Below are 12826 nucleotides of genomic sequence, written 5' to 3' on the forward strand. Positions count from 1 at the left end.
ATAAAATATATGAAAAAACTTAAACACAAATTTCGCAGATTACTAACAAAACAAATTTTTTTTCGAACATTATAGTATGTACTTTTGGTAACATAAAAATAAGAGTAAAGTTTTTGAAAAAGCATAACATCTTAAGAATGGTACTCATTCCTAATGCGATAACATATAAAAATATTACTTCTAAGAACACATAAAATATAGAAAAAGTGCATGGTAATTATAGGGAACGATAGACTTATATCGTAAAGTTGAGATTTGTTCACATAGGTGCCATTGTTCAACTGTGCTCTCATCGAATGTAATAGGCAATCGTTCCGGAAACCGTTATAGAAACGAGCGTAGCATTGTCCGGGTAGAAAACGATAGAACCTCTGTAGGTCGACTCGTATATAAATATAATAAAATAGAATATAGTACAGTAGGTAAGTTACGTTTGTTCTGCTCCGGGGATCTGAGGGGGAGTGAAGGGCGGGGGGAACCGCGGGCGGGGGAAACTGCGGGCAGAGGGGAACCGAGGGCGGGGGGGAACCGCGGGCGGGGAAAAACCGCGGGCAGGGGGAAACCGCGGGCGGGGAGGGAAGCGCGGGCGGGGGGGAACCGCGGGGAAGGGGAGGGGGAACCGCGTTTTCCGGCGCCGCGGGGCGACCGCGTTTTCGCCGCGGAGCGGGGCGAGGGGGTCTGCGTTTCGCCGCGCCGCGGAGTCCGCGTGACGTCACACGGCACGCTCCCGCTCGCGTTATCTCTCCCCCGTCCCTCGGTCGCGCGCGTCTTCTCGTTCGCGCGGTCTCTCTCGCCCCCGTTCGCGCGGTCTCTCCCTCGCGCGTTCTCGCTCGCTCCCGGCCCCCGTTCGCGCGCGTCTTCTCGTTCGCGCGGTCTCTCTCCCCTGTTCGCATTCTCGCTCCCGATTCCCGGCCCCCGTTCGCGTTATCTCTCCCTCGCGCGTGTCTTTTTGCTTGTGTTCCCTCCCCCCGTATTTGTATGCATACGTTAATAACTTATGTATTTATTCAAATATGAGGGACGTAGCACAATTTTATTACATTTGAGAATTGTATTTTCTCTGGCTATCGCAAATGTAAATAAAGTTATTAATAAGGTTATTTGATTTCACAAAATACCTTTATTGCGCAATTTAAAAGTTATATGACATAAAATGATTAAATTATAACATTTCATATAAACATAATAGATTTGAAAATATTTTGAAAATATTAATACACCGAAGATAAAATAAAGATAATGATATAACGAACGATGACATAGTTTACGAAAATAATTTTCTGCATGTATCACGCGGTATTTAATAATGTGTATAAATTATACATTATTACTTACTTATCTAATATACAATGATTTCAGTTTTATAGAAAGCAAAGCATTATTTTACGCATGAACAAGAAATGATACAATAATAATTTTAGTTTGTTATTCATGGCAACTTATTTACCTGAAACACACAAATGCAATAACACGATTAAGATAAGGATAAAATTTTTATTGAAAAAACGATTAGCCTACCAATATTTTTATTGAAAAAGCGATTATCTTACCATATTTCTTCTTCCTCCTCCTCGTAATCCTCACCGAAAAGTCTTCGTAAATAAAAAATGTCGAACTCATTGCGTTCCCACAATACGTTCTGCAGTTCGCGATCTATCCGCCTCTCCTCCCGCACCCACCGCCAGTGATCTATATTAATAAATCCTGGGATATGGTAGTCCATACGCAGCTGTAAGATAAACATTAAAAATAATATTTTTTCTTAAAACACGCGCACGCACAAAGGAAAAAAATACTCACGCAATCTCGGGGGATGCGGATCCGCACCCACCAGTCCTCCATCTGCACCTCGATCCTTAAAATGCGCCGTACCCATCGCGGCCACATCCACACGGAGAAAAAGTTACGGTTGCTATAACAAAATAATAATGTTAATTTTCGCCCATCCATACAAAAGGGTTATGGGAACCATAGTACTCTGGAAGTGACCTATGGTTTCCATATGGTTTCCATATGGTTGCCCTAACCTTAGTGAGGGTAGCTACTATATGGATGTTGCAACCATAATATATGGATGTTACAACCATAATAAACAAATATTCACCCGACAAAAAAATTATTTATTTCGAAATTTTATTACTATTTTTTAACTAAATTTGTTTCTTAAGATGCAGTCTATAATTATAAATATTTTCTCGTATTTAAAAACACATATAAAAACACACTTACCTTGGTGGGATTCGAACTCGGGACCTCTGGATTGTGAGCCAACTGCCTTACGTGGTAGACCACTTCTTAATTTAATGTTAGTGTTATATATAGTCTACATATGTCAACCAGCGCAAATATATAATTTTTCAAAAATCATCTTAAGAAACAAATTCAGTTTAAAAAGAGTAATAAAATTTTGAATTGGATATATAATATAATCGGATATAATATTTCTTATAATGTCGGGTGAATGTCAGAAACCTGTGTCGGCTCATTACGAAATTTTGTGTTTGTAAATATATTTATGAAAAAAGTATATTTATAAAGACCTATCTACATAAGACGCAGAACGCGAGTCGCAAGACACACGCACAGTCTACGTGTCAATCTAACCTCTATACACAAAGAGGTTAGATTGACATGTAGACTGTGTGTGTGCTTGCGACTCGCGTTCTGCGTCTTATATAGATAAGCCTTAAAGTTAAAACATCCTTATCAAATCCACTTTATTCGATGCAGAAATTATTTTGCGCGCGCAATGGAACTAAACTCTCAATCATGCAGGGATTCAGTGCTGTACCGTGCAGCTATATCTTATGGATCTCTCAACCATAATAGTTGTGCTGCAGACCACATAAGAGGGATAGCAATAATCCTTTGGTTGAGGCAACCATATACGAGGGTATTATAATCGAATGTTACGTATCGTAAGAACTACGGTTATGACAACTGTATAAATGGGCATATCTTAACAGCTACATTGAATGTAATATCAATTTAACTTGAATTTACATACATTTCTCTTTTAATCATAGAGAACATTGTTGTAACAACCGTAACAATTTTCTCCGTGCACTAAACAGAAAAAAATCATTTAAAAAAACTCTGTATTACGCTGTTCACTATACTTTTGTCACACTTTCGCACCAGGATGCCCCTTGGGAAAAATACTTCTATAAACTTCATCGTCACGCACTCAACAAAAATTCACGCGGAATCTCTGCGCTAATCGTCCTACTGAAGATGTTCGTTATACTGACCGCGCTCTAGCCGGAGCTCAACTTATAGGGCATCAAAAAATGAAGAGAGAGGGTTGTACGTGATTTATCTGACATATTATATTATCAAAAACTAGCTATCATGAAAAATAATCTTCTACTTACCTTTGCATCTTGCAATCGCGGGTGGATACTCTGAACCGCTATCGAATAAAACGAGGAGCGAGAATGCGCGCGATTTATCTGCGGCGTATTATGTTACGCAAAAATAATCCTCGCGAGAAAAAAGGACAGCTATTGAACTGCTTTCAAACATCGTTAAAACATCTTTTAAAACAACTATCAAACAACTAAAAACAGCTATGAAACAGCTTTTGAACAGCTATCAAACAACTAAAACAGCTCTTGAACCGCTATGAAACAGCTAAAAACAGCTAAAAACAGCCATCAAACAACTAAAAACAACTAAAAAAAACAGCTAAAAACAGCTCTTGAACAGCTAAAAACAGCTATCAAACAGCTCTTGAACAGCTATTAAACAACTAAAACAGCTATTTGTATAACAGCAATCTGTATAACTGCGATCTGTATAACTGCTATTGAACCGCTATCAAACTTTTTTTAAACAACTAAAAACAGCTTTTAAACAGCTATCAAACAACTAAAACAGTTATCTGTATAACAGCGATCTGTATAACTGCTATTGAACCGCTATCAAACTTCTTTTAAACAACTAAAAACAGCTCTTGAACAGTTAAAACATCTATATTATACTACAAAGTATGTGGGAAAAAGAAATAAAATGTTTATATATACATATATAGTTTATTTCAAAAAAATCATAATTTTTTTAGGTGTCGCGACAACCAGTTAAATATTTTTAATACATTTTGTAATGCGCAATACTTAACATGTTTTCCGCATCTTACAGTATTAGTAACATCTAGATTATTTAAAGATTCGATATCTTCGTAATCTGCATCCGAAGTCTCAATTTTTAGATGTTTTCTCGCTTTATTCTCAAGCAGATCCACCAGCCATTCTTGTTTCTGGCATCCCTTGACGTACACAAGAGTCGACGTCTCGTCGCCCTCTCCAAGTACGGCCGATGTAATTAGATGTTTCGCCATGCTGTAGGACACGTTTTCGTACTCCCATCGTAGTCCATGGTGATTCGCAATCAACCAGGAAGCGCATGATCTGTCGGATTTCGCGAGGAGACTCCATGGCATAGGACATGTAAAAATGTAATGTGCCAAAACGGTCCCGTTTCTCAGAACCGCTACCTTCTTTACGACAAATTTCATCCCGACGGTGAATCCCTGCAGATCGACAAACGTCGGTACGATTATAACGAAACGGCGGAGCAATCTGTATCTTATCGCGGTACATCAGTGTCTCTTATATTGTAATATCTGCGTATATTGCAATATCTGCTGATATCAAGAGACACGGTAGTGTCTCGCGCCAAGTACACGCGGAGCGAGACCGACCGTTTGCAATTTACATGAGTTTGCGCACTACGTTCGACAACGGACAGTATTCGATTACACGATCATGCAAGATGAGACAATAGGCGGTAGTATTTGCAGGTACATTTTTTTTACAATCAAATTATATTTGCACATCCACGGTGGCGCTCTTGACAGATTCGTTTTGTCGCGAGCAATCAATGACAACAAAAGATCCTTCCATCAGGAATGTATACAAGCTGCAAAGCGTATCGAAGGAATCGTATCCGTAATAAGTTTTACGAAAACACGCATACATATCGAAAAGAACGGCGTATCGATTTTTAGTAAAATCCAGATTCATGTCGTCGTACGGATAAAATTCGGAGTTTAGATAAAGTTTCACGTTGGTCAAATTACAGGCATCGAATACGCTAACATTTTGAGACATGATATTCTTGCGGCCGGTCTGCAGCGCAAAGATAACGTACCGCGGCTTCTCCAGGTGAGTCGCCGTTTTGACGGCCCACGAATGCTTGGTCGTGCTCTGCAACATGGGATACTCGTACAGATCCCACGAACGGAAACTGACACTAAGATATCGCCCGCTTTCCAAGGCCCGTAGCATAGATAGCTTATTGACCTCGTTTAACGTAACGTGAGGCATTCGCCACTGTATTTTAAACAATTTATTTCCGGCTCCGTCGCAGGATTTCCTACAATGCAATTGTTATCGCTACGCGCACGTATCAAAATTAATTCGTGACGAGCGTTAACAACGACGCGTTTGTAATCCTCGCAAAAGCCCAGCAACAACTTGAGCGGTACGCAAAAGTTGAAGTATCTTTCCGGTATGCTCGATGTAACGTCCCAGCCAGCATTCTGCATGAGTTGAGAATCATTATACGATAGCGATACGTAGTTCTTGATGGTACTGGTTATGCCAACGTTTCTGTTGCGATCAATCTCCACACCGTTGAGCTTGTATCGAATCTCATCGAACATGAACGCCACGCAATTATTCGCAAGCGTTGTCACAGACTCGTCATTCCTTCTCTTTATTACCAATCGTCCTTCAACATAGAGAAAGCTCTCGCACGGCAACGTGTATAAATCCTGCTGTTGTATGGGTCATCTTCGTTTGTCGAGACATTATTGGATTGGTTCCATAAAAGAGCACGTTTCAGATACATGTCTATATCACGCAGTTCGTACGATCCTTCGGGAATGGTAATTTCCTTGTCGTCGTCGTCATAGTAGAATTTATTATTCGACAAATTTACATTCGGTATCGTGTGATAGGTTTCAAAATTTGTTAGACCGAGCTCGTAATCGCCATCGCTCAAATCCACGGCGGGAAAGTAGCTTACCGCGAGGATGCTGCTCTTGCCGGTGAGCGTAAATATCAGTGACATGTTTGAATGAATACTGAGATTAAACAGCGTAACGCCGGTCTTTAAATTGATTGTCAACCGACTGTAGAAAACGCAGACACAGTTGTCCGCAATTGCTCTGATCGTATCGCTGACAAGGCGTGCGATTGTACTCTATTACATTGTTCTCTAGATACTGCGCCAATTCTCTCGGTGGTCGAAGATTGCCAAAACTGTCAAAATATATGGCACGATCTCCCCTCTTCGCATACGCCACCCAGTGAGTACCCGGTCCCTCAGTATTATCCAAAATCACGATACCGCTCTCGTTTCGACGTATACCGCCGATCGGTAACGAGTCGCGCATGAAAACACCTCTAAAATATGGAATGTACATACGTTTTGCCAATTGTTGCAGTTGTACATTGGTAGTTACACCCATGGGAATTTTTAGCGTCCCTTCGACGTTTTTTTTTCTCGAGACTCCCCGTCCGCGTTTGTACGGAGCGAGATAAAGTCCGTGACCTTCCATGGCGCGATTGTGACGTTGCATCTCTTCCAGCTGACGTCGCGCGACTTTGTTGTCATTCACGGCCTTTGCGACTCCCGCCGCTCCGCCGACCAACGAGCCGAGAACCCCTAATAACGGCAGGATCGGTAGGATACCACCGCGTTTCGCTACCGGAAGTATTCGCTTGGTCTTCTTCTTTTTCTTCGTTTTCAAACCCATACCGAGTTTCGTTTTAACCTTCATGGCCGCCCAGACGGCTGTAGCCGCAGCTCTCTCTCCAAGAGTCGAATCGTTCGCGATGACACGTTTTTGCGCTTCCGCAGCGAGTATATTGTCTGCCACGTGTCGTTCTGCGAGATCGTTGTTACGCGAGTAGGCTATGTCGTGCTTGCGACACGCCGCGTCCAATGGATTAATACCCCGATCACCTCTTGCCAATCGTGTTTCTAAGCGAGTTTTCGGTCCGCAAAATTGATAGCCGGGGATATGTAATTCGATCGGAAGCGCATTTATCACGCGATTCAGCAGACCTTGACCTATCTTCGGCGGCATTCGCCGCAGTTTTTTATCAACGGCGGCGGACCGTCGATGTGCGTTTGCTGACACGGCAAATTATAATGTATTAAACAGCGCCGATATTGCTGAACCTCCGAATCTGCCTTGATATGTTCGGAAAGCTTATCCCACAAATAATCTATGTGATTATAAAACTGTCGCAGTCGTAGAATGACCTTTGGTATATACTTTAACTGCTCGGCGGTTAAATCGTAAATATCGCTGTTATCCGACACGAGCAAAAACGTTTTAACGACTGAGCATCTCAGCTCTACGCGTCTCTATAAATAGGCCAGCTTTCTCGATATTATTATTCATTCGTTGTGGAGGGGAGGTAAAATGCGGTTCGTACGACAATCGCAGACGATCAAAGTGACAAACTTTGACGATAGGATGCCGTTAACAAAAGAGGTACACAAACATGGAGGCATGCTGCCGATTTCTATATGCGGTATCATCTGCGGTCCGTCGAATTGCGGCAAGACAAACGTCTTGATAAGCTTGCTGGAAAGTCCGCACGGTGTACGTTTCGAGAACGTGTATGTGTACTCGAAATCGTTGCAACAACCGAAATATCGATATTTAGAGAATTTACTAACACCGATAGAAGAGATTGGCTACTTTACGTTCTCAAATAACAGTGACGTCATTCCGCCGAGCGAGGCGCTCCCGAATTCTATTTTTATCTTTGATGACGTGGCGTACGACAAGCAGGATACGATAAGAGAATACTTTGCAATGGGCCGGCACGCGGACAATGACTCTTTTTATCTTTGTCAGACGTATGCGAAGATACCGAAGCATCTTATACGCGACAACGCGAATTTATTGATTCTGTTTAAACAGGATGGTACCAATCTGAAACACATATACAACGATCACGTAAACACAGATATGTCTTACGATGATTTCAGTAAATTGTGTCATACGTGTTGGCAACAAAAGTACGGATTCGTGGTGATAGACAAAGACAGCGCGATTTCGAATGGTCGATACAGAAAAGGATTTAACGACTTTGCGATACCAAAACGTGGTTAGTTGTTGTCGACGCGTCGATTGAACAACGTTAGCGCAACATGGACAGCAGGGAGGAGATTAGAGAGCGCGAAAGGATCGTGAAAGATATTGCAAAAACGAGCAATTCTATTCGCAACAAATATCACGCCTTGAAAACCGGTAAAATGGAGGAAGATATCGCGTTGGAGAGACATTTTAAGCCCGTCATCGAACTTCTAAGACAGATTGCCGAAAACACCGTTGCTGGCAAAGAATCTGACGTGTCAAAGATTGAGAATAAAACGGCGTGGGAAGACGAAGAGCCGAAGCTCAAACGACAACGACCAAACGCCTCGTTTAACGACTCTGTAATGGCTTCAACTCCGGTTACGTTGAAACGATCGATAAATGTGCCATCTAATTTGAGCGAAATAACAAAAACTTTACAACCGCTTAAACCGAAACGATCGAAAGGTTCATTGAATGAACCACCGATTACCTCTGCGCCTTCCGTACAACCCACAGTGCTCGCAAACGAAGATGTTTTCGAAATCACGAATGACCCACTCGTGATGTCCGTTCGACAGCAGTTGCAAACATCTGAGGGTCAAGAAACGTTGCAAGATCAATTGGGTCCATTGAGCCAAAAGTACATCGGGGCAGTTCTGAGCGGCGATGAAGAAAGCGGTATGGACATCGCGTACGGTGTTAAATTCACCAACGATGGAATGATGCTCGGTAATAAACATTTTGACGTGAACCATACGGACAACATAATTATCGACGGCATACGATACAATGGCACACGCGGTCTTTTCGAATTAATCTTTAAGAAATATCCCGATGACGATATCTTCACGGAGGACGATATGCAAACGTACAAGAACATTCTGTTGATGACGAGTGTTCATAAACGCAATTATGATGCTCACGCTCAAATAAAGGGCAACGGGGGATACAAGTACACACATATTATTGGGCCGCTGATTTCAAGTAAAAAAGTTGGAAAAGGTATACCGCGTGCCATGACAGGCAACAAGATCGACCATATAATTGCACAGTCGATTTCGGGTAAAAAAGCCGGAAAAAGTATACCGCGTGCCATGACATTAAACGACAACAAGATCGACTATGTTCATTGGGACGATCCCAACGAGCCCGTAGATCGTCTCCGATTGCTCGAAGCTTCGCGCCTAACGGGTCACACCGGTCACGATAACGAAATCCTGTCGATTATCGAGGAACTTCGCGAGGCTGGACTTATTATAAATTAAGTGGCGCGACAGCGAGTCATTCAATCAACATCGAAATGCCGATCAACAAGTTTGGTATATCGCTCGGAAGAGGCGGTGCGGAACCGTACTATCAATGGAGAGGATTAATCAGAAATTACGTGCGAGATAACGCTTTTTGCATGGTCGCCACCGACTTTGACGCGAAATCGCGCAAGATTCGACGGATAGCGCCGCCTGTAGATGATGGCGATGCAGCCAACAAACGCTACGTGCAGCAGAGCGTACAAGGAAGATTGACAGGATGAAATGGAAAGAAAGACGGCTGTATTCCAGAATAATATGCAAATTACTCTAAACAAACTTCAAAAGATGATTCAAGATGTAATTGCGAATCATCGCGAATAGATAAGAACGTACATCTGATATCTGCCTCAGTTGCGCGTCATCGTCATGGCTGGTAAAAAGCAATCAGCTGAGAAACGGCGGCTGGTGGAAGAATTACACGCTCCTGCGAGAAGAAATTTTTCTCGAAGACGCGTCATAGTACGCGGATACGATGACCTGTGGCAGGCGGATGTGGTCGAGATGCGACCATACACGCGATTTAACAGAGGCTACCACTACATACTCACCGTTATCGACGTGCTGAGCAAGCACGCATGGACCGTACCGTTCAAGACCAAAAGCGAACCCGCGGTTACCACGGCGATTGCAAAAATAATTCGAGACGGCGGCAGATGTCAGAAAAATCTGCAGACTGACAAGGGGAAAGAATTTTACAACACAAACGTGCAGAAACTCTTGAACAAACATAATATCAATCACTATTCGACATATTCCGTAATGAAGGCATCGGTCGTCGAACGATTCAATCGCACGCTCGAGAACGACATGTGGAAAATGTTTACGCGCAATGGAAATTACAAATGGATCGACTCGCTGCCAGGTCTCGTATCGGATTACAACGCGCGAAAGCATCGAACTATCGGCATGCGACCCATCGATGTTACCCCCGCGATCGCCGACAAGCTCCTAACAACGGTGTACAGCCACGTAAAGATCGCTGCTCCCGCGCGATTCAAAGTGGGCGATTTGGTACGCGTGAGTAAATTCAAGACAATCTTAGAAAAATGATACACGCCAAATTGGACCACGGAGGTGTTTAGAATCGTCAAAGTGCAGAAAACTAATCCTGTGACATATCTATTGGAAGATTCCTGCGAAAAACCCGTCGCCGGCGGCTTCTATGAATACAAGTTACATCGCGTTGCTAATCCTGACGTGTATCTCGTTGAAAAAGTTTTGCGCAAAAGAGGGGATGAGGTTTATGTAAAGTGGTTAGGATTTGATAATTCACACAATTCATGGATACACAAGAATAATGTATTGTAAAAATTTATTACAGTATAAAAATATACATATATATATATATATATATATATATATATATATATATATGGGGCATTCTCCGTGAAATCAGACACCCCCTCTGTCCAAAAATTGGAGTCACCTAAAAAATTCTTTCGGGGCTCATTTTATAGCTACACATATGTAGTTTTAGTAGAGCTGCGGCCTTTTGAAAAATCAACATGGCGGACCCCAATATGGTGGCCGAAGTCTGCGGGTAACGAGGTACGACAGATGAAATCGTTACTTGGAAGTTATAGACTGTCATAGAAAAATGTGTTAATGTGTTTATTTAGTAGTTAGCATTGAATCCATGGAAAAAATAAATTTTTAGTTTGTCCAAAACCAATATGGCGGCCAAATTATCCGTGAAATGCTAAAAAATAACTATTTTGTTCTTTAAAACGTACAAACTGCGTTCAATTTTCATGAAAATTTATATCATGATACATTTTAAGATATTGATCATAAATTAACAATTGGGACGTCGTATTTGAATATAACGAAACCCAATATGGCGGCTGTATATTCCAAAAATGTTAAAAACGAATGACGTCGATATTCAAATCATACAAACTCTTTCCAATTACACATTTTGTTGATTGCGATTTGTTAAGTGTTCCTAGGTAATTGTGAGGTGCAGAATCCAAGTATACCGTCAGATTTGTGGTCTATCAGATCTAGTTTACGAGATACGGCATATATGCCTTAGTATCTGAATAAGTCCATAAACCGATAAAAAATCATCTCATTTGTTAACTTAAGTACATTTCTGGTTACACTGGTCGACAAAATAAGAACTTTTTCTCTATTTTGACATGAATAAGTAAGTGAAGGCAAGACAGGTAGTTTTTCGAGCCAGTGAAGTCAAGAGAGAGAGAGACTGTCCAGCCAGTGAAGGCAGGAGAGACAGATTGTCCGGCCAGTGAAGGCAGGAGAGACAGACTGTCCGGCCAGTGAAGGCAGGAGAGACAGATTGTCCGGCCAGTGAAGGCAGGAGAAATAGATTGTCCGGCCAGTGAAGGCAGGAGAAACAGATTGTCCGGCCAGTGAAGGCAAGAGAGACAGACTGTCCAGCCAGTGAAGGCAGGAGAGACAGATTGTCCGGCCAGTGAAGGCAGGAGAGACAGACTGTCCGGCCAGTGAAGGCAGGAGAGACAGATTGTCCGGCCAGTGAAGGCAGGAGAAATAGATTGTCCGGCCAGTGAAGGCAGGAGAAACAGATTGTCCGGCCAGTGAAGGCAAGAGAGACAGACTGTCCAGCCAGTGAAGGCAGGAGAGACAGATTGTCCGGCCAGTGAAGGCAGGAGAGACAGACTGTCCGGCCAGTGAAGGCAGGAAATACTGCAGCGCTCAATTAAGTAATAAATAACACAAGTTTGTAAGTTTGAAAAAACGATCACTGTTTTAATCTGTTTTTTCAATATCTAGCGGCCATATTTGATCAACCACGTTCAAATTTTGTTACCGCAATAACGAAATCATAGTCAAAAATAAAAAAATAATGAAAATTCTTAAAAATTTAAAAAAGTAAAAAAAAAGCAATTAAAAAATACCGTAACACTCAAATTAATAATAATTAGAACGAGTCCGTATGATTTGAATATCGACGTCATTATTTTTTAACATTTTTCGAATATACAGCCGCCATATTGGGTTTCGTTATATTCAAATACGACGTCCCAATTGTTAATTTATGATCAACATCTTAAAATGTATCATGATATAAATTTTCATGAAAATTGAACGCAGTTTGTACGTTTTAAAGAACGAAATAGTTATTTTTTAGCATTTCACGGATAATTTGGCCGCCATATTGGTTTTGGACAAACTAAAAATTTATTTTTTCCATGGATTCAATGCTAACTACTAAATAAACACATTAACACATTTTTCTATGACAGTCTATAACTTCCAAGTAACGATTTCATCTGTCGTACCTCGTTACCCGCAGACTTCGGCCACCATATTGGGGTCCGCCATGTTGATTTTTCAAAAGGCCGCAGCTCTACTAAAACTACATATGTGTAGCTATAAAATGAACCCCGAAAGAATTTTTTAGGTGACTCCAATTTTTGGACAGAGGGGG

General features: G+C 41.8%; 1 protein-coding gene across 1 annotated transcript; it reads left to right on the forward strand.

Moving 5' to 3' along the window:
- The first annotated feature begins 8175 nt into the window (after positions 1 to 8175).
- On the forward strand, positions 8176 to 9600 carry LOC143908501 (uncharacterized). The gene is made up of 2 exons (XM_077426187.1): positions 8176 to 9115; positions 9176 to 9600. Exons 1-2 carry the CDS (start codon positions 8176 to 8178, stop codon positions 9367 to 9369), a joined length of 1134 nt encoding a protein of 377 aa, XP_077282313.1. The 3' UTR covers positions 9370 to 9600.
- Positions 9601 to 12826: the final 3226 nt, after the last annotated feature.

This window comes from Temnothorax americanus, unplaced genomic scaffold (genome assembly GCF_048541705.1).
Source record: "Temnothorax americanus isolate GAGA-0224 unplaced genomic scaffold, ASM4854170v1 Scaffold97, whole genome shotgun sequence".
Lineage (NCBI taxonomy): Eukaryota > Metazoa > Arthropoda > Insecta > Hymenoptera > Formicidae > Temnothorax > Temnothorax americanus.